Source organism: Patagioenas fasciata, chromosome 3 (genome assembly GCF_037038585.1).
Source record: "Patagioenas fasciata isolate bPatFas1 chromosome 3, bPatFas1.hap1, whole genome shotgun sequence".
Taxonomy (NCBI): Eukaryota; Metazoa; Chordata; class Aves; order Columbiformes; family Columbidae; genus Patagioenas; species Patagioenas fasciata.
The window spans coordinates 115,521,979-115,545,038 of record NC_092522.1 but is presented as its reverse complement, the minus strand read 5'-3'; the positions used below and the strand labels follow the sequence as shown (position 1 = coordinate 115,545,038).

The following is a 23,060-nucleotide window of genomic DNA, read 5'->3' as shown; positions in this document are numbered from 1 at the left end:
TGCTTTGCAGATGAAATCTAAAATACTAGTGACTATTTTTGGCTTTTTCACATCATTCTTGGCAACTTTATTATGCCTTTCTTGTTCTGGACCAGTGTCCTTACTGTGGTTTGATTTAGTCATTATTATATTTTGGAGCTTGGTTTTTGTTGTCCTTAATTTCTTTCAGCAAGTCTCACATTCTGGTTTAGTCTAGAAAACTGAAGGAAAATTATAAATAAATTTCCTTTATGTTTATTTTCTTTCTTTGCAATCTACTGTGTAACCCTTGTTCCCTTGCCAGGCATGAGAGTGCCTGTCTGATTTATTAGTTATTTAGTTGAGAACGTTTTAGGAAATGTTTCTATGATTATTGCTAATGAGCTGCATACTAAACAAAAGTTGTCCGTCTGCGGTCTTGTCATCTGTTTTCAAATTATATTGAAAAAGGATGTAATCAGAAAGCTGGAGGAGATTATGAAAACAGCTTGGCTTCTTTTAGGAAGAACAGGTTCTCCTGAGTGCTGACCCCTTCAGAAAAATCTCTCCACAAAAGCAGGTCCTTAGATGGGAGCAGAACTCTTGAAAATCTGTTCCTTCAGGCTTTCTTCCATCTGTTGCTCTGGTGGAACAATAGTCCAAGGCTGGGCTAATCCATGGGCTGCAGCAGCAGAAACTTTGCCTGCAATTGACTGCTTGTCTTCCAAATGATTTCTAATAGGAGATTTATTCCATCTATTATGCATTATCCTATTTTGGGATACGCCAGAGCCATTTAAAACACTGTAAGTTACTGTGATGTCCGCAAGACAAAGATTACTGTGTGAGGTGAAAGATCCCCGCGGCCAGCACTTGTCACGGTTGCTGAACGCTCAGCAGTCAGGCTGCGTGGAGCTGGCGGGCTTAGAATTTCTATTTGGCTTTCCTTGCCCAAAGCGGATGAGAATGACTCCCTTTGTCCTGTCTGTTGTTATCAGGCGGCTTTGGAAAATGAGCACTGTTGGATGAAAAGAAAGCGGCAGATGACATTTTGTTTTCTGCAGGGACTAGTGTGTGGGTTCTTTGTTTTTTCAGAATTGGTTTTCAAAAAGATGTGCTAATATTGCTGCTGTTTTAGCAGTAGTTCTTTTGTTGAAGCCTGAATGTAGATTTGCAGGAGGTGGGATGTCCATTTGTGTTAGTGAGCTCTTTCCTTGTAAAATCCCACGGACACCTAAAATATATGTCCATTCTGAATAAGTCTTTTCATATTACGGCAACATTCCTTTCATGGAGCATGATCTTATTTCTATAAAAAAGAGATGGTCATACTTTCAGAATAATAAATTCTGAAGATTTTTGTCTGTGCGCTGAGATTACACTTATTCTGAATAATGACACACACTCTTTAACCCAGTACTGAGCAAGGATCAAGAATTGTTGTCTGTATTGAGCACAGTAGACATGCCCTTTGATTTAAGCTCTGTGTCACCGAGCATTAGGTCTGGAGGTCCAATATTTCAAAATACAACTGCCACACATGCAGGTCTGGAAATGTTCTGAGTTTGGAGTGTCTTAGTCATCCTTGTGGTTGTTTTCTACAGTTTCTCTGCATTATTGGTGAGATATGGAGGCTGCCAAACAAGTGACCTACATTGTGTTGGCAAACAACCACGAAAGAGTGGCACTCACAAAATGAGTTAGGTTGTAAAGTGCCTTCTGCATACAGGGGTTTGTTGACATTTTCAGGGGTGATTTGAGAATCATTTGGGAGCCAGGGATCTCCACTGGGTTGTCAAGTGTACCAGCAACCTGACTAGGTGGATTCATGTACCCTAATTTTTGATCATCCAGTTTTGTCCATGTCAGTTCGGAGGCTTGTCTTTATCTACAGTCATTTATGAGCAGTACGGTTCCTTTTGGACTCAGAGCAGAAGATAGTAGTGTTTTGGAATCATTCTCATAGTGCTTCATGTATAGTCAGTGAGCTGAACTGGGTAAATATGTTCAGCTGAGCACAGGATACATCCTCTTTAGGGCTGGTTTGTTTTTTGTTAAAATTTTTGAAATTCGCTAGAGTGGTCTTCCAAGGTTCACTTGTTTCAACAAGAAAGAAATAGCAGTGACACGGGTCATCTTCTGCCAGCTGGATGCCAGTAGTTTGAAAATGTCAGGTGACAAGGTTGTGAGCATGATGGACAAAGAAGACGCTGATGAAGTTCAGGTCTTGGGTACAGTGGTGCTTTGGGAGACTAGGTGTTCCTTCATTTTTGTCTTCCCTAAAACCTCTGCATCCCTGCAGCGTCTTACTGCATCCTGGCACATCGTGATCATTGAATTAACTGTCCTTGCAGCTTCTCCTCCACACACCTACCAGCGTGTGGCTTCACGATGAGCCCAGTTCCAGCTGAGCCCCTGGTCCCTGCTCGTGGCGAGGTGGCAGGAGTACAGACAGGATGAGCGGGCAGGCAGACACACAGCCCAGCTGAAGTTGATGGGGAAACCAGAACCTCAGACAAGCTCCTAAAGTTCTTGCACAGCCTTTCTCACCCATTAACCTCCGCTCAGTGCACAGCCAGGGCTGGCACAGCTAAATACAGAACCGTGGGAACCCGCTTTCCCAGTTGGAGACCGACCTCAGCAGAGTCCCTGTATGGGTCTGGTGGAATTACTTGGCAGAATAGCTGTGGCTTCCTTAGAAGGGCAGTGAGGGGAAACAACTTGAAGGCAGAAAAACAACTTCGAGTTCCTACTGGTAGCAGCCAAGCCCTGTGGGTTTGGCCCCGTGCCCTGTAGCTGCCAATGGAGTCCCCTGGCAAAACAGAAAGTGAACCAGTGTAAGTGGGCTGGTTTGGTAGGTAGACTAAACAGAAAGTTATTACCAGGACCTTTCAGTTAAATTAATTTTGTTTTACATGGCTGTTCTTTATCACACTCTTTATGGTTCTCTTCCCTCAGTATTTCACACCATTCTGATACTCTGCTGCAAATACTTTAGCTAACTATTAGTAACTCCTTGTTAACTTCACTGTGGTGGAGAGCTGTTGTTGGGAATGTATTGGCTCATGTATATAAGTACCTGTGGCATAACAGGCTCTTACGCATCAGGAAAGCTGTTATAACTCTGGATGGACAAGGGATCATGTCGAAGACTTTTTGGCAGTCCGTAGGTTGGCAGATCGTCATCTATATGATCATTAACTTCTCAAAGAATATTTACAAGGGATGAATATACAAATAAAGGTTGCTTCTTCCCTGGTAGATGGGGTTTAGTTGAGTCTACTAATTCTATTTTTAATCAATTTGCCTGTTGTGAAAGATTCAGTCTTACTGTTCTTCTGTTGCTGTTGTTAAATACAATAGCTCTCATTTTTTTAACTTTATTTTGATACTTAGCTTCGTTTGAGTGATAGGTTTCTTAGCACAGTTAATAAAGCAATGAATTTGAGTTCGTGTAGAAATCCTAAGTGAAAGCAGCCTAGCATGTACATATTATAACTTTAGATTTTGTCAGGTTTTGGAAGAAGGATCTTTTACAAATGCTTCAGTCTGAGACAGTTCCTTAGAGCTGACCTTTCAAAAGTAGCTCAAATTCAGAAGACATATCCATAATGAAAATAAATGTGAAAAAAAGAAAGCCATCAAGGTTTCTCCTGTTTTAAAAAGAAGGTTTGTATCATAAATAGTACAGTAAATTAGTCACTGACAACTGCAGTATATCAAATAGGGTATTATTTCCAAATAAGGCTGTATTTAACTTCTGCACGAGGGTTCCTCTTTGACATTTGAACTGCAGCATTTCCCATTGCTAAGAGACAAAGTGGTGGTAGCAAGGTAACATCATCCACGAGTTCTATTTTGGTGATAATAAACTTGTGAAAATAACTAGAAGTAACTGGACTCCACTCTTTTGTGTGCAGCTGCAATCGGAAGAGGATTTTACAAGGTTCTTTAATGTAGTTGGAATGTATGTATAATCTTTTGACCTTGTTCTTAGTTTTTGATGACTATGGCATGTTAAGTTCTGATAATTGAGTTTGCTCTGGGCTGAAACCTGACCTGCTCTCTGCAAAGGAGATCAGATCTTGTATTGTAAGAGGCCTTCGAAGGGGCTGCCTTAGAAATTGCAGGGCCATGACTGCAAAGAGTAAAGATCTCTAAAATTTGGCAATTTCTAGGAAGGACATGCTGTCCTAAGGAATGCTTTTCCTTCAGCTTAGTTTGAGTTGGACTTCTCATCCAAAGGGTTCTGTCCTGTTCTTTAAATGTTCTATTTCGTGCCATCTGGTTTGCCTCACAACTTAAGCCACCCTGCTGTGAGAGCTGCCTTGTAGCTTCAGCTGGTGGAACGTGACTCCTCGGTATGAGACCATGAGGCACAGGCTTTTCACTCTGTTCTTGGAAGGGGATTCGTCTCTCCTTGTTTAAGCCATGTGCAAATGAGGCCTCTAATCCAAACTAGGTTTTAGCTTCCTTCTCCAGCCGGGAGGAGAGGAGATCTTCAGAGATTGCATCCAAATATCAGTGTTCAAAATAGATGGGATTAATTGTCCTGTGGAGATGTCTCTCTCTACCGAGTTGGGAAGAAGCCTAAAAATTAACTTTGTCACTGTCAAATTTTAGAGAAGACTAAATTTAAAGGAAGCTAATCTTCTCCTTGGCTCAAGAAAGAACTGAGTGACATTTGTAAATTCTGCAAACAGCAGTCTGTCCAACCAAGTATCTTTCAGTCCCTGCTTGCTTCAACTTAAAGGTGATGTAGTCTTCATATCATGTCCCTCTGGGGAGGCTGAGGAGAGTGTCTAACACTGTGATGTAAGGACTATGCAGCAGTCAAAACCAGCAGCAGACACTGCCAAAATAAAGGAGCAAAAGATTTTTTAAAACCTTTCCAAAGGGATCAGTACGATGGTCCAACCTGCACTTTATTTTTCAAGCCGTCCCTTTTCTGTCTGTCTATGAATGGCTTTTTCTTTCTTATTTTAAGCTTTCTGTGTTGGAGGAGCAGAACTGCTTAAAACAAATGGGATTGAGTGGTAGTTTGCACAGCACAGCATTGTTAACCCTGCTCTTCCAGTCCCATTGGGTTCCCTGATAGTTCTTAAGAATACAAAACATGAGCACAGGTAGGTGATGTCAGACCAACAGTCCCTCCAGCTCAATATCCTGTTCCTGCCAGCAGCTAAAAGATGTCCGTGTACCTTTCTCTAATCCTTTCCCAGCCTCCATCTATTTTCAGCTTTTAAGACTTTCTAGCCGTAAATCTTCCGTGTTAAATGAAGAATTGCAGCTGACTTTCTTGTCTCGCATGTTTTCAGAACTATAAAAAAGAAGAAGGTATCTGCTCCTGCTCCTCCAACCAAGGAAGAAAAGCCCAAATTAACCATTTTTGAAGAGGAAGTAGATCCAGATGAAGGACTCTTTGGCCCCGATAAAGATTTCTCATCAGTTGGTCCCAGGAAGAAGATGAAAGAGAGTAAATCTGTTCTATATTTTTATATACAGATTGTTTTCTGTAAAGCATGTGTATAAATGAGCTTTTAAAATGTAGTGATAGAGAGTACACCAGCTAAATAATGGCTTGGGAATGTCAAGGCAAATCATCAGCTGAGACAGAATCATCTAAAATCATTCAGAAAGAATCTCTAAGACCTGTAGTTTGCACAGCTGTTCGCTGTTGAGATTTTGGGCTGGGATATAGTTCTTTGGGAGCTGGTGGTCCCACAGTCACTCATGCCACACTAACAAGAATAACGTGACCTACTTTTGAGTGCAAGAAGAAAGCAGATTTACCAAGTCCTGAGAGTGCAGAGTAGCACTGCACTTTGTGGACTGAAACTCCTTGTAAAAAAAAAGAATTGTCTACGTGATCCTTTTTTTCAGTCCAGCAGCCAGATTTACCAGCTGCTGTTAATGCAGGTATTGTGTTACATAGCATGATGTAACTGCAGCGTTTTCTGGTTCCCCTTTCTAGATCTGAAATTATTTGAAGATCCAGACCTTGGCGGGGTGGTAAGACTGGGTGACTCACTACTGCTGCCAGCGGCCTGTCAGCACAGGGAGTCCGTGCTGAACACAGATCCTGAGGAGGACACTGAGGAACTGCTGAGGTATGCATCTCAAATCTGCCCTATAGGATGAATGTGATCTGAGGAGTCATTGAGACCTCCAAATCGAAGAATTTGATGGCAAAGCTTAAATTCCTTGAATGCCAACTGGAAATTAGTAATTGTACTTACAAGTAGAGGTAAGATATGTGTCATGAAGCTTGGAAAGGAAATGAGAAAGACCCTTTGAGAAAAGTAGGGTGCAAGGTATTATTCTGTGACTCCAGAAGAAGGGTCTTGAATGCCTAAGGCATGCTATCTAGTCCATGTTTTCTAGCATGACACTTTGACTTTCTGCAAGTGATCCACAGAGAGTGAAAACTGACCTCCATGGTGAAAAGTGAGAAACAAACCCCAGAAACAGAGGAATTCAGCCTTAAAAGCTGAAATCAGGGGCTCTTGCCTCTTGCAACAAGAGGAATGATCTTCTGCTGGTAGCTCACAAACCTCAGTGCCCACTTCAGGAGGAATCCTGTGCCCACCTCTATTGTTGTGAAGGACTCTCATTAATCACCCTGCATTTAATTTTTAATCTAATGGAAAGGAGGACTAGAGCTCACAGTTGCAGGAATGCATAATGTACTTGTTCTTACACTTACCTGCCCACTTGTTAGTGTAACCCTGGAGTATATAATCACTTAGTGTGTTTTATTCCTGACATCTCTCCCAGAAGGCTAGTTTGCCTGCTCTGGTAATGCTTACGAGATCAACCAGAGAGACCAGCATCACCAGCGAATCTGTGCTACAGTAAGAAGTCAGATTCATACCTTCTGGATCTCAGGCTGGCATCTGATTGATGAGGCCAACCTGCTCCCATGGCTAATTCTCGCCAGCCAGGTCCTGTTAGGATGTATGATTTCTGCAGCAGGTACTAAACCCAGGAGAGAGAACCTGTGTGTGGTTTCAAACCTCTCCTGAAGCTGGTAATTTTGCAGCTATTGCTTTCTGTGCATGCAGAAGTGCTAGCTGTCTCAGCAGTAATGCCTAACTTAATTTAAACAGAGGTTAAATTGGTTTGGGTGCCATCTCGCATTTCATCCTGACAGCCCACTTGATGTTTATAGAAGCTGATGAGGCAGGACATGACCTGGTTTAGGGCTGTGGTATATTGGGAGCAAACAAACACATAAGCACTTGCAGTATTTTCAGGTTTGCTTTCACCTCTGCTAGCAATCTCAGCACATAGTGCTTGATCCAGATTGTTTATAGGGCTAGAAGAGAAGCACCCATTTCAATGCGGTCCTTGCATTGATATCCACTAGAGGAGAGAGCTTCTCCATCTGTCAGGTTAATGTCCTTTGGATTATATGTTTTCTCTTCCGCTGTGGTAGAGAAAGGTCTCTGAAGTCTGCACCGAGACCAATAGACCATCCTTTTAGATCAGTTTGAGGCCATTAGTGTTAGCAGCACACCCAGATGGTAACAGAAACCCATGGGAAAAAGATTCCATTTCTTTTCAATTCCAGTAGTTTTCATTTATTCTTGAATTGTCCCAGCGTTTTCAGTAGTTGACAAGTCATCAAGGTCCAATTGGAAATGAACACACATAATGAAGCAGAAAATCATGGCAGTAGTCCAATGGGAAAGTTGCTATGGGAATCCAGAGGCAATTCCAGGCTGCTCAAAAGGTACAGGCAGACAGGCCTGTTCAGGTGCCCAACGCCCTCTGAAATCCCCTGAATAAACCTAGTTCACGGTGTTATCTGCACATCCTAGAGAGCTCATGGACTGAATTACTAGGTGACTGGGGGCTTTACTGTTAAAATGACAGGAGAAAAGAGAAGCCTGGTCCTAAATCTATTCCCAAGGATAATCCCGTTAACAGCTGTTAAAGGGAGGAAGAGCAGAGGCAATGCTGTTTTCACCTAGTAGACTGTTTCATCTCACCTGTGTGTAAATTGCCTGAGCACATTTTGTCAAGACCTAAGACCGGCCTGAGCTTTGATGCACCAGCAGGTCTGTGGTAGGTCCAGAAACCCAGATATATTTGCTGTCCACAAATGGATTAGCTGAGTAGTGCAGATGTGATAGCTCTTGACTTACGTAGTGTGCATTTGTACGTGCCACATGCTCTGCTCACATGCATGTGGTAGAACTGAGAAGCGTCTGACTTACTGGAAAATGTGCTTTCCAGAGAATCATGGGCAGAGATAGGAGAACACAGCCTAAGGCAGGACCTTCTGCTTCCAAAGGGGAGATGGGACAAAGGTGACGTTCAGAGCAGAGCACAGGAGCAACCAAGTCCTTCATGGTCTTTATGGTACCTGTGTGGTTGTAGCAGCAGCAGCACCACAGTCCTATCAGCACAGCAGAGAATCCCCAGCAGTGACTTGTAACTCCTGAGGAAGAGACTGTTATGGAGACAAATGAGTCTGCAAAATATGCGTGGGCTGTGCTTGTCACAACGTGAGGGAGAAGAGAATATGATAAATGTTCTCATTGCAAACTGAAGACTCTGCTCTCTGTGGGTACCTGCTTAAATGAAACGAGAATGACTATTTTAAATAGAATTACCTACTTTACATTGACAAGTGTTGAGCTCTGAGATGAACCAATTTCTTTGTAACTGTAATGAAAGATTTATCACAAAATGCCCATGTCCATTCAAACAAATACCTTCCCTCTTCCCGACCATTGTCCAACCTTTTACTGGTTACTAATTTCATGGCCTACCAACAGATATTAAGTCATGGTGATGGAGAAACTAGGTGAGCTACCTCATTCTAACCAATGGCGTTGTAGATACAGACACTCTTTCCACCCACTAGGTCTGCCATAATATGTGAGTGAGATGCCTGTAGAGCACTGTACTTGCGTGTCCTTCCAGAACCTCTGGAAAAGAGATAAATTGCTGTGGTAGGAACCAGCAAGGTCAAGCCCCATCATCTTGCTTTCAGAAAGAAAGGAGCACATCATACTCTTTCTCAAACTGCATCCCATGAAGGAAGGGAAGGGTAGATAACAAAGTCCTTTTGGCTTATCTTTTCACCACAGGGATATGGAGAAACCCCAGGCTCTTCTGAGAAGTCCTGGGTACCACTGCTTTTGACTTTTCCAAGGTGCAAGGTGGCCAGCTGCAGTGAGATGAAAGGGTAGCTGATCAACCCTTTCCCAAATGTTAGAAAGAATTATCCTTGGGACCAGTTTCTCTTTTATCCTGTCATTTTCCTAGGTCACATTATACGATATAAAGATGCCTTCTGGATGTGTTCGGCCATTTACCCCCACTCTCAAGGCTACTCTTCAGGTCTGATTCCCATTTAAGTTAGAGACAGAAGTCAGCTTCTGCAGAAATCGCTATCCTGCAAACTCTCTCATCATGCATTCTCATGCCATCTTATTTTCTCATCTCCATCCACCCAGTGGCCACAGATGTACAAATTAAGTTTTCATGCAGCAGGACTGTGGTCGACCTCTTCTGCCTCATTAATCTAAATTGTGCCTGCCTGGTGTGATGGATCAGGCTTTTGTGGAAAACCGATGCTAGAATTGATCCTGTGAATGTTTCAGCAGCTCTGTGGGCCCACAGAATTACATAAATCATCACACATCCTAGCCTGAAATAATTATCGCAGTCATCTGAGCAGCTTTTTAGGAGAGATTTAATTAATTTCACCTTTGATAATGAATAGGGAGTTGAATGGGAAGGAAGCAGCTGTCAGCATAAGATTTGTCTTTTTTCCAGTGCCGAGACCAGTGTCAGCGTCAGGATCCCAGTTCTGCCCTGTGATGGCAGACCTGATGTATTCTTTCTCAGGCTTACAAGACTGCTGGTCTCGAAAGGGACAGTCCAGCTCTTACCTTTGTGCTACAGCTGCATCATCCTGCTCATACCCTTAAAAGATGAATTTTGCCTGGATTTACAGGTTTATCTATTTACAACTGCAAGCTGTGCCATCAGTGATGCAAGTGATGACGCTTTCAGGAATTGCTTATTAGAAGCTGAAGCTGTTTGTGAAACTGCATCCTGACAATGGCCATTTCTAAACATCCTTCAGTCCCTACAGCTTCTGGAGAAGATTTGTTAGGTTCAGGTTTACCGAGGACGTGTTTCCACTCTTGAAGCAGAAAAAGTTTGTATGTTCTTCATTTAAGAGACCACTAACAGATGCTGAATTCAGAGAGCAACACTTATATCTTCAGACTAGCCAGGAGTCATGTGGGACACCATCTCCAGCACTACTACATGATGACAAATGCTTTCTTTGCTGTCCTGAGGATGTGAGAGCTGCACCATAGGTGGGAGAAGAGCTTTGAGAATTTCCAGATGGTTTAACTTTAGATCTTCTGGGCAGAGGGTTGTTTTGGTGTTCGACAGGTGGCAGGGGATGTTGCAGCAATGGAATCAGACATTTCCTGACCACTCCAGGGCAGTTTCTCTTGCTTGCTGCGACCTGATTTTGGGGAAGGAGCCTTGATTTGGTTGCAGTGGCTTTCTGTAAACAAATACATTCTTCTTTTCCTAACAGTTTTTGATGGGTTTTCTTTGCTGCCCCAGAGCACTTTCTGTGATGGTTTCCAAGAATTTATTTCGTTCATTGCATTTGTCCTGTGATGTGCAGGGACGCTACTTACAAACAGTGGAAGAGCTACAAAGTAAACTTGGCCAACAGAATAGAAGGGCTTTGCCAGACAGGAAACATTAATTTTTGCCCCACCCCTAGGAACACTTCTCTTGTACAGAGTAATACAGAGAAGGGACACAGAGTCCTGATCTCTCCTAGTGTAGCAAGAGATGTGTTTGCTAGGCTTGAGAGTCACCAGATTTCAACTGTCATGCCCCAGGTTACCTGCATTTTTGACAGCCATCTTCAGCTGGGGGGTAACAGCTGCCTGCTCCTTCCTGCCCCACCTGTGCCTTTGCCTGGTGACTGAGGAACAGAATGGAATCACAGAATGGCTGGGGTTGGAAGGGACCTCTGGAGATCATCCAGTCCAACCCACCTGCTAAAGCAGGTTCACCAGAGCAGATCACACAGGAATGTGTCCAGGTGGGTTTGAATGTCTCCAGAGAAGGAGACTCCACAGCCTCTCTGGGCAGCCTGTTCCAGGGCTCTGGCACCTCAAAGTAAAGAAGTTTCTTCTCGTATTCAGGTGGAACCTCCTGTGCTTCAGTCTGTGCCCGTTGCCCCTCATCCTGTTGTTGGGCACCACTGAAAAGAGTCTGGTCCATCCTCTTGACACCCACCCTTGACATATAAGCATTGATGAGATCCTCTCTCAGCTTCTCTTCTCTAGGCTGAACAGACCCAGCTCTCTCATAAGAGCTCTCCTCATAAGAAAGATGCTCCAGACCCCTCATCATCTTTATGGCCTACCACTGGACTCCCTCCAAATTACACTTTCTAGAGAAGCAGGAGACCGAGGCTTGAACTTCTTCAGACTGGTGAAAAATGGAACCAGCTGTCTGTTTCAAATTTTAAAAATTGAATTGTATAATTTCCTGGGTGAGTGATCTAACCAGTAGGCAGTTCCCCTCAGATTGTTTCTTGTGGACATGTGCATGTATGACTTACTTCTACTGATGAGCCTGTTCTCTGTCCCTCGGCCAGACAGCCCACCGGGCTGTGTCCACGCTGTTAGACCCTCTCCAGCTGCAGAACACGGTGACTGCGCACAGCTGGGAATGGTCCTTGTCCTGCACCAGCTCCGAGTTGTGCCTGGGAGCTTTTCAAGGAGGGCTAATCTGTCCCAGACCAAAGCTGTGGCAGTGGTTCTTCTAGCATTTCAGCAGTACAGACTCTGATGTTCCAGTGTCCAGACGTATTCCCCAGCACTAGTTAAAGTACCGGTATGAATTTACCTGTGACGGATGGCAGGGGAAAGCAGGAACAGGAGGGAAGATACTGCCCACACAGCCCCCTGTGCTTCACCCTCCTGTGGTTAACTCCAGCCTGTGTAATATGTATGGGCCTTTTACACATCATGCTGTCTGTAATGACCATAGCAGAAGTGATGGTCAACAGATGCTTCAAAGCCTCCTGCCTGGTTTTGGACACAGGTATTTTCCCAAGTCATATATGTGACATTACACCTCTCCCCAAGGTTTCACTAAGGTATCTCTCGTACTTGGAATCAACACCAGACAAAATAAAGACACTGATAATAAGACAGGGAAGAATAAAAGTCTGTTCTGCAAGAACTGCTGTGAGTTGCATAACCTGGCTTCAAGCATGATCCTTTTGGATAGTTCAGCAAATTATGGGAGTCTTTTGTCTCTTCCTTTCATCACCGATTCTCCTCATTAGAGCATTCCCAGCAAGCAGAGGTCACTGTCCCCATCACGCTAGATGCCGTGCATGCCCATAGTAATTCCTGTCCCAAAGATCTTGTCCAGATAGACAGGACAGAGTTCAGAGAAGCAGCATCTAAAATGCTGATGTTCTGATGGCAGCTGCGTATGTCTCCAAGTCAGAATTCGTTCACTCTCTCAAAGTCCATATGATAGCAGTTCTATCACAGGGCTTTGTGACATCCTTTCTTCAGAAAGGATTTTGATTACTTTCTGTGTCTGGAAACAATGAGATTTTCCACCAATAGAGTTTTTGAATCAGCACAACAGTATGGCAGGAATTTTAAACAATGTGGCACTGCTTTTCCTTTACAGAGAAAGAAAGAGACTAATTAGAGAATGATTAATTACATGGACTCCATGCCTGATTGTCTATAAAAAGATGGAGGGTGGGGGTGGGAAAGTTCTTCTTTTAATCTCCTTGTTATTTCAGAAGAGTTGCATGATTTTTTTTCTTCCTCCTCCAGGTCTAGAGTTAAACATGGTGGTAGTTACACATTGTAATGATTCATTTGCTTCTTAAGAAACAGAAGTCCTTGTTTCTATCTCTGCCTGAGGCATTTTTCATTTTACCTCTTTAGTTTTCCAAAGACAGTTGTGTCTCACATGATCAAACGGCAGTGGATCAGACAGTTTGCCTAGCGCTGCAGCACTGAAAAGCGAGTTTTAAGACAAAGAACAAATGTTATCTGCTCTGTTCTCTGTAAGGACTTCTGTCTAACCAAGGTCTTTTAAAAATCCAGGACAAAAAAAAAAGGAGATTTACATGATCAACTTCCAGACTAAAAAATCATCTCCTGTAAAATTTTTGGCCTAAAAGCACACTACCAAAAAGCCCACCCCACCCCCAAAACACCCCTACAACCTAGTGGACTGCATTTTTGGGGGTTTTTATGACTGTGCTGAGTGGTTTTGTTGCTGTGGTTAGCACAGAAATCAGTATAGAGGCACACAGGGGGAGAGAATTTGGGAAGCTCTACCATCCCGTCAGGTTAATGAGCTGTTTTTTCTGCTGCCCCTTCTGAGCAGCGGACCTAGTTCAAAATCATGTTTCCTCCATATGATCTGTGTGTATTGTTCATCTGATTATTATGGTTTCTGTTATTTATGTCCATGATATGGACACTGATTCATTCAGTATTTATTTATGCCAAGAAAGGAGGCATCAGATCAGCTAAATAAAGTTGGGCTTCAGAAATACCAGCCCTAACGTGTTTTGTTTATTACACAGCAAAGAGAACAAGAACATGTCTTGGCAATGTGATCACAGGTGTGATATCTCTTGGATATCAGAGTTTGCAGCAAATAAAAATGCCTGGGCTTAAATTAAATTCATTTCTTCTATGTAGATGAGGAATTCAGGAGAAAGGAATACACTTGACAAGGTGTTCTGTAAGTTAAGTGGGATACGACACCCACATGGAATCATGGAAACTAAGAGATACCGGAAATTTTATTATCTAAGTGGAAGAGAATATAATTTCCAGAATTACTTGGGGCATGAAATTTGAGGTAACAGCAGGAGCTGCCTGCAGGAACACAAAATCCACAAGGTAGAGTTCAAACTGCAGAGCTCTGGAACAGTGACCCTGCTCTGTCCGCCAGTTGGTCTGTTTAGGTGTTTCCTGGTATTAGATAGTAGTATTCAGTCAGTTGATTTTACAAAATTAACCTTGGTTTAAACTGATCCTTTTTAGTTTCTCTTTGGGAGTCACAAAAAGGTCTGACTTCAAGAATGGTTTTGCAGGGTTCTGATCATCAAATTCCAGGGTAGTCCTTGTTCACTGTATGGCCAGTTCATGGTAGGCATAGTTTGTTTCAGCCTGGACAGTGCGGTCAGAAGTTCCTCACAGCTTTTAATACGGATGAATGTAAAAAAGAAACCCTTGAAGTTTTTCTTAATAACAGTGGGATCCTTAGCTGAGGGTGTTGGAGCTCTTCAAGTCCCTGTGGTTTTAACATTCAAACAAAGTGCACTAGGTATGGAGTAATAAAGTATCTGATTCTTCTGTTGATCATGTTCCCCATGGTTCTGGCCAGTTACTCTAATCAGTTGCTTCCCAAACTGTGGAAGAGCTCAGCTTTGCTTAAACTGCCTACTCTAGTTTAACTGTCTGCAGAAGCCCCCACCAACTGTTCTGCCAGTGTGGTTGAAGTATTTACTGGTTAAAAATGAGAGAAAGGGAAAAATCACAGTCTCATGTAGTCAACAGGTCCCAGTGGCCTCTCAGGGGTCTGGATAATGCCTCCAAGATGGCCTCATTGTCTGGCAGTGAGGAAGATATGAATTACAAAAGATAAATGAGTGGAAGGACCAGAAAATACCTGATATGAAATGAGGTGAGACTCATTCACGCTCCGGGGACTGCCTACCTATGGAGCGTGTAGAAGAAGAAACTAAGAAGGCACCTTCCTTAGACACCCTGTGTGTTGTCCTGTTCCAGTGAGTGGAGCTGCTGGAGAGCCGCTCCAACAAACCCCTTCCAGTCTCCAGGGACTCAAATGAGGAACTTCATAGAATCCTCCCAGAGAGAAACAGCTCTTGTCTCTTCCCTTAATCATGTCTCCATTTGCTCCTTGCCATTTGCAGCGAGATGGTTCTGGGTGCTGTGGCCAACAGAGAGCATCCAGCCCATCCTCCTGGATTGAATCGTAGATGAATCGTAGAATGTCATAGAATCACAGAATGTCCTGAGTTGGAAGGGACCCACAAGGATCGTCAAGTCCAATTCCTGTCCCTGCAGATGACAACCCCACAGTTCACACCATGGAAGGACTGTCCCACCTCTGGATGGAATGCTCTAGCAGAGACAGAGGGAGAGGGTGGGCTGTATGTGTGCCTTTTTTTTTTTTTTTAAGAATCATTTGATCAGACTTTCTTATCTTTACAAGTTTTGAAGGGAATTTTAGCACCCAAGAAAATTGCAGTCCCTTTGGAATAGCTCCTGCACCTTCATTTTGTCTCCTAGTTCATTTGTAGGTTCCCTCTCAGACTGCCCTTTGGCTGGGGCAGAGGGAGTTGGACAGCTGGCACCGTTACAGCCTAATGGGCTGATTCAGATGATATTGAAGCTTGATAAAAGCAGTTCTTGTATCAGTGCTTGTAAACAAGCAGTTAAATCATTTCACTGCCTGAGATGCTATGGTCGTAGAGTGTGTGACACTAGAGCTGGGGTTTGACAAGGAGATACCCACATATTACATCTTAATCTTTGACTCCTGGTCCCCCATGTAAAAGATTTTGCTTGCACTTCTTACGCTTTAGCTTTCTTGATTTTGTGTGCCACAGTTAGGGCTGGAACCTTTGGAAGTCGTATGTTTTGTAAGCATATTTCAGGTTTGAATTTTATCAGGGGCTTCACTTCTGTAGCTCATCATTACCCAGCTGATGGTGTGCATGGATTGCTGGCTGGGTTTTGACTGCTTAACAGTTGTTTATCAGTCAGACCTTTAGGAAATTAACAACTGTGTTTACTCGTCATGGTGCTTTGTTTGACCATTGTGCTCAAAGGACCAAAACAAGAGGCTATTTTGATTCAGAGCAGAAATTACTGTGGCCTGCAAAGACTTCTCTAGCTATGGTAACTTTTACTTTGCCATCTCTGCTATGTCTTTTAGCAATATGATGTGTCACAGCCCTCTTTCCCTTTCCTTCACATACTCACTTTCCAAAAGCAGATACCACTTGAAGTCACAAGATTATCTGTTAAAAAGTCTCTCTCAATATCTTTTAACAGCTTTGATGGGAAGAGAGTTGAACACACACAGCATGCTGTAGCTTTTGATGAGGTCAAACAATCCAGGTAGAAAACATACTGAAGCGTTTCAGGTGTTTTGGGATTTTCTAGTGAAATAGTCACCAAAAAGAGTTGTTGTATATGTTCACAGATAGCAAAACTCCTTCAGTTTCTTGGAAGCAAATATGAATGTAATGTTTTTAAAGCCATTAGATTTTCCAAGTTCTCATGATTGAGCATGGATGATGCTCAGTCTCAGTCTTGGGGGATGGGGATGAAGGGGAAACAAATCAAAGGCTTTTTTTTCCCAAACTAAAATCAAGTTATTTTTATTTTGATAATTGCAAATTGCATTTAACTTAAACATTTGAAAACATATTGTAAAATTAATTAACTTGCACAGTGAACTGAAAAATCACATTATAAAAAGACACTTCTTATTTTGGTGACATCATTGCAACTTTGATGAATTTCTCTTTAAGGAAGAACTTTCCATAAAAGTTGATCCATTCCTGCAGAAAGTTTTGGGTTTCGCAAGGATGCATTTTCTTACACACAAAAGAAGAAGCAGTTCAGAAATTCCCTGAAGGTTACTGATGTTTTCTTCTCATTCCAGAGTTGAAGATGATTTAGAGAAACTCTTGAATTTAACCTCCAAACCAAAACCTAAGGTACCACCAAAGCCACCGTTGCCTCAGAAGCCAACAGTTGCCCCCAGGAACACTAATCCATCTCCACTGGCAAAGCCGAAGGAAAACAGCATTCAAACAATGAGTGAAGTGGACATTCTGCAGTATATCCAGGAAAATGAATCTATCAACAACCAAGATACAAGTCTTTTTTGAACATACATATTTTTAAAATGCAAGGATGTCTTCTTGGCCCAAATTCCCAGTGAGCTCAAGTGGTGGTAGCAAGAACTGACCAGATTTATTTGCAGTCACAGTGCTCATTTATGTACATACAATCTTATAGTGAGCGGCAGGTTTGACTGGCACAGGCTCAACATGATGTTTTCAAAACAGTGCAGTTGCAATATAGTGTTGCCTTAAATTTTCTGGGTTATACAGGGAATGTGGACAGGGACACAAAACTACAGATTTTCTACTACTATTTTAGTATCAACAAATTACAGTTTTGGCCAGTTTAGTCATAATTGCAAATGGTAAGCATGTTGCACACGTGGCAGGTGTAAATAGTGTCCAAGAAATGCTCTGAGGCAGGAAAGGATGCTGTTCCTGTCAGTTTAAACAGCGTGTTTCAGCTCACTGGAAAGGTAATTTTCCTTTTATCCTGTGCATTTTTGTAGCCGTCCTTTCCTCCCAGACTGGTATTTCAATAATTTATAACCAGGAACTGTTAAGTATAGGTAACAGTCCCTCTGTAGTTCAGAGAGATACTGAAATTCCAGCTAAGCCTGACAATCTGCTGGCTTTGTTGTTGCTCAAATGCCATCTTGCAGGACTGCAAACACTGGACACTGTGCACCTCTGGCCCTGGGGAGAACAGCAAATGACTGAAAATAGCTGAGAGTGCAGCTCCAGACATCTGTGGAGGTTGCAGAGTGTCAGAGGTTTGGATGCTGTAGGACTCATGGCATTTTTTTCCAGCCAAGTCTTCCTGGGCTTCCACTGTAGTTTGGTGGAGAGAAAGAGATTTCTCCAGGAGGTGATTCCATGCAGGTGTCCTCATGGAGGAACTCTGAATTGCTCTCTGGAGTCACTCTCTTTCCATTCTCCCTGAACTTAAAGAAGAAGCCATCACAACTTTTTGATAGAATTACAGTCTGGTCATTACTATAGCAATGGTTAAAACAAGGGAGGACAAATCTGGGATTATCCAGAGGAAAAAAGAGGAGAGAAAGGAAAAAACATGATAGAACGGGCATCCCAAACTACCTCTCTTCTTCCCTGGCTCAGGCACTGTGATCGAATATGCTGAATTTACATCTAATGTGAGTTGATACCTGCTGTCACAGGTTGATAACTGTCAGTCAAGAGATTCCTGAACTCATTCCACGTGTGTTCTATCCAGAAGTGAAGACAAGCTCCCCAGAGGGAGAATATTAATAAATTTAAGCCATATCACTGTCCTCAAATTTCCCTTTCTAATATAGAACAAAATAAATAGAAAGCGCTATGTATATATTTTTATAATGAAATTATTAGTATTTCCTTTTTAAGACAATGAAAAATATGGTAAGGGTATTTTAGTTTAATGGGACAGATAAAACATAACCATTGGCTCTTGTCTGTGTGCAGTATGTTTCAGTATAATAAAATATTTTGCTAACCTGCAGGTGGTGGTGTTGCTTCCTAGGTTGTACAGTAGCAGCAAATTGAATTTAAAGGATGGATTCCATTTAAGACATGAGGAGCGTTATGTGGTGCTAAAGTGCACACTCAGATAAAAACCTGTGTAAATAGTTATGAAACCAAGAATGTAGCTGTGCTCATATTTCCTTTGAGAGCAGCTAAAGGTAAAACTATATTTGGGCACAGGGAGTACCTGATCTCATCTGTTCACATGGTGTCTTGGTGCAATTAGGAATTCTGTTTACCCCATCCTGCAAAAGGAGAACAAAAGCACTGAGGAGAAAATAAATGATGTGTTGAAGATCAGGTGGAAGATGGCAGGCAGGAGAAACTAACTCAGGACAGGCTTCCTGTTGCATTACTTGGTGTCATGAACAACCACTGTGTATTTAACTGCGGCTTGAGGAATTTTGATCTCCACTTTATTCAGCACTACTGGGGGAAAATGCGTGTGTTTAAGTGTTTTTGGCCTGCAGCCCAGCACATGGCCTCAACACTGCTAAAACTGCCATATTGAGGGCCATGGATTTAATGATCAGTAGACTGCAGATCTTCACCCTTAGTGCGGGATTGACAAAGGAAAAGGATTAAGATTTCTTGAAGTAAATTAGAGAAATCAGAAGAATAGAGCTGGCAGCAGGCTGGGAAGTCCAGTTTGTCCCCCATGCTGCCCTAAACAGGAACATCTGGCCTGTGTCCTGCTGGTGGCAGATCTTACTGACCAGGACAAGGTGTTACTGGTGTGAGGATGCAACTGGAAGAGAAGGCAGAGGCCAGAGCAGGACATGGAGGCTGAACACGGTTAGGCTGAGCATGGGCACTGAATCATTCTCACCCTGGCAGTAATTATGCTGGTGTTATCTCTCACAGACATTTTTCTAAACTGTCCTTAAAAGTTTGTCTGAAGAGCAGCACTGGAGGTGTCAGAGGCTTTCTGGCTATGCCATGACAAGTTTTTCACAGAATCACAGAATGTTAGGCATCAGAAGGGACCTCAAAAGATCATCCAGTCCAATCCCCTCACCAGAGCAGGAACACCCAGATGAGGTTACATGGGAAGGCATCCAGGCGGGTTTGAATGTCTGCAGAGTAGGAGACTCCACAACCCCGCTGGGCAGCCTGTTCCAGGCTCTCTCACCCTCACTGTGAAGAAGTTTCTTCTCATATTGAAGTGGAACCTCCTGTGTTCCAGTTTGAACCCGTTGCCTCTTGTCCTGTTGTTGGTTGTCACTGAGAAGAGCCTGGCTCCATCCTCGTGACACTCACCCTTTGCTATCCTATTATAAATGTTTTCCTGCTGTTTGGCATCACTGTTCCTTCCTGCAACTGAAGCTCATTACTTCTATTTCTTATCACCACAGAAAGAGAACAAAGAATGTTTCTTTCACTTTCTTTTCTAGACAGATAAACTCTGCCCAGTGAGTTTGGCAGCAAGACAGCTCAGGGCATCACTATGGTTCTGGCTTCTCACGACTTGGTGAGCCCTAGATCAGTGTTGTCATCTTGCACTGGATTTCTCCTGGTTTTGGAAGAATTTCTACATGTCCACATAGCAGAGTACCCAGGGCAACAAAGAACACCAGCACTCCTCACCTTTTCATTGACACCACTTGGTGCAGACACAATGTGCAGCCTTTGTTCCAGCTGGCACTCTGTTTCTCCTTTACCGTTCCTCACAGCAATGTCATCTCTGCCTTCCACCGCCTCTAAGAGCTCCACTCGAAAATGGCTCGTGCTTTTGCAAAGCAGCGGGAGGGCAGATATTATATATTACCATGATAACCATGGGAACATTCCCAGTAACCCTGATGTAACAACAGTATAGCTGTATGCTTTGAATGGCCAAGGAATACTTTGCCTCCCAGCCCTCCCTAAAATTGTCAAATTATGTAAACAACATAGAGAAGGAAGATCTATTAATTGTTTCCTGTGCTAGATTTTTAAGATGATTTTAAGGTCAATGTTTTGCTTCAGAAAAAATCTATCTTTCCTGTCAAGGAGCTAACATAAAAGGATCCTTCATAAATCCCAGTGTTATGCATTTGTTTTACAATGCAAATGTCTAGCTGCAGTAATATTTATAGGCACTTAGAGGTGAATTACAGTCCTTGAATAAATTATATATAATGAATCATTATTATACAAGAGAAAAATGTCAGAGAAATGTAGCCCAGAAAAATTGAACGTATTATTTGAAATGACATAGGGAAACCACACGACATACTCTGCATCCTGACGGACCAGAACTTTCTTTATTTTTTTTTCATACATCGCTTGTAGTAGCAGCTATTTTATTAGCCTGCTCTTGACAACTCTAGAAATTCAATTATGGACTCTAATGTAGTTCTTGGCTGACAGGCATCACCTTTTGACATCACTAATAGCTAGCTCATCAGAACGTCTGAAAAGCAAGAGAGTTATATTAAAACCCTTGCAAAAGATGTTTTCTTTAGTGATTAGAACTCATAAAAGGTATCGCTGTTGCTTTAGAAGCCGCTTCGTGTTTTGCATAACCCTCTTGTTACATGGTACAGCACTGATTAACAACATTATATACTTCATTATTTGGGTCACAGAACACTGATCTCACCGAGCTGGGTATTTCACAGGTGACCTGTCGGTCATTTGCTCAGGTCTGTTCTGTTGCTAGTTTTTTAAGGAAAGCTAATTCCCATATAGCATTTAACGCCTAGTTCAGTCAGTGACAATTTGGGTTGTGTCTAAAAAAATATATTAATCAAAACGGATATTTTCTGCTAATCTTTGCCCAGATGTTAGCTTCTGCAAAGAATCTGAACTTGCTACAGCAGAATACACAAGTCAGCCTGTGATTTAAGGTCATAAAAATCCAGCACGCTGAGGGGCACTAAGGTGTTAGATAACGAAGGGAGACTGTAAATGACCAATCCCTGTGGTTGTTAGGTTTAATATAGAGTACAAGAAAGCACTGATATTTCACTTAAAAATTCACTGATATTTCACTCTTGCTAGTGTCACAAAGGATTCTTGAATCTGTGTGTGTGCATCAGCCATGTTTCTTATTGACTGACGTGATCACACATTAGTGACAGTTTGAAACTCTAAGTCAAGAAGAAAGAAGGGTTTTACTGGGAGGTTTTATCTATATTCTTACTTTTCATCTCAACAGCAATAACAGGACTGAATAGAGTCACTTGTTTGCTTTCTATATTGCACCTATTCTTTCCTTGATTCATCTTTAAAACCTTTTTTTCAGCCCTCACCGTATCACTGATCTTCCTTTATAGCTTTCCACATACTACTGGTATTTAATGTCGTGCACTGAACCTAATGAAGAATTCAAGTGAAGGGAAATTATGTGGCTGTGTTAGTGCGTACTGTGAGGTACACTGCTTTGAGGAAAAATACTAGCAGTGAAGGGCGATGATGGTAAATTAAATTAATAGCCAAATTAATTGCTGCTGTGGAAGCTCAGAAGTCAGTGAAGCTGCTTAAAGGATTGATTAGTCATAGATATTTAGGGACTAAGTTTTATTCATACCAGGATGTTATGGATGCTGAAAGTTTATATGGGGTCAAGGAGACACTGGTTAGACTCATGGAAGAGAAATCTGTCAAGGGTTGTTAAAGATGCCTCTTAGAGCTTGGGAAGTCCTTGAGCTACAAGTTGCTGGAAATGAGGAGAATATTCAACAAGAAAATATTTTTGTATTTCCCTGTAGTCATCTGCTTTTCTGTTGTAAAGAATACTATACTGGGCTAACCCAGAACTCACTCTGAATGAGCCACTTAGTGAGGATATGATGACTGAAAGAACAGAACATCCTCAGTGCTGTATCATCCTGCTGAGCACCCTCAACAAGATCTGTCCGCTGCCCTTATAATGACAAAGCCATTTGTCCTGTTTACTCAGGAGAGATTTCTGAGTGAGTGGAAATTCTGATTTGCAACATATACTTTCTCAAAAGTCACTTTTGACATGTAGGTGTTATATTTGCAGTTAGCAGTAAAAGCCTTACTGATATCAGAGGAAGATTTCAACTATTCTTAAATGCTCCTCCAGACCCCACCTTCAATGGTAAGAGTAATAGATCCTATGATTTACCTAGGAAGCTAAAGATTTACCAAGGGTAATTAGGCAACAAATTACACAATCAAAACTCTCAGCAAATTTCAGTGGAATGACCCCTTAATAGAACATCTGATGTTGTGTTTCAGTGAGGTGCTCAGGAACCTCAGAGCTTGAAGTCACCACCGAACACAAGAAGACGTAACAGCCCACTGCTGTGTTAACAGCCACCACGGTTTGTTACCGTCAAGTATTTTGTTTTTATTATCAAGCACCAGGGAATCACAGTTTCTGATTTGGAGGTTTGGAGCTGTTAAAGCCATGGGGAAGCATCGTGGCTGATCTGCCACCTGGATGTGGGAGTTTCAGTCACGCAGTGAAATCAGGACAATGTATGAAAAGCATCATTTTGTTGGTTTAGGGTAAAAAAAAATGCAAACCAGTCTCTCCTTAAATGCTCTCTGAATGTGAGTTAGCCATTTTCTGCCAAAGGTGATGCTTCCGTGCCATTTGTGCCACCAAAGGGTTGCTTCCTGTGCCTGCGGGGAGAGTTGTACACGGTCAATCTAATCTGTCACAATCCCGTGCGGATCACTAGGAACC

At 42.4% G+C, this 23,060-nt stretch overlaps 1 protein-coding gene across 2 annotated transcripts in view; it reads left to right on the top strand.

Moving 5' to 3' along the window:
* The window catches only part of HS1BP3 (HCLS1 binding protein 3), a 53,383-nt gene extending 34,991 nt beyond the window's left edge, over positions 1-18,392 (top strand). Inside the window, exons 5-8 of one of the 2 annotated variants that reach the window (XM_071807096.1) lie at positions 5,277-5,434; positions 5,933-6,068; positions 11,304-11,512; positions 16,711-16,853. In XM_071807096.1, the coding sequence (XP_071663197.1) occupies positions 5,277-5,434; positions 5,933-6,068; positions 11,304-11,512; positions 16,711-16,727 (520 nt within the window). In that variant the 3' untranslated portion in view covers positions 16,728-16,853. Of the gene's footprint in view, positions 1-5,276; positions 5,435-5,932; positions 6,069-11,303; positions 11,513-16,710 lie in introns of both variants that reach the window. The other variant, XM_065835849.2, reaches the window with a different exon arrangement.
* The last annotated feature ends 4,668 nt before the right edge of the window (positions 18,393-23,060 follow it).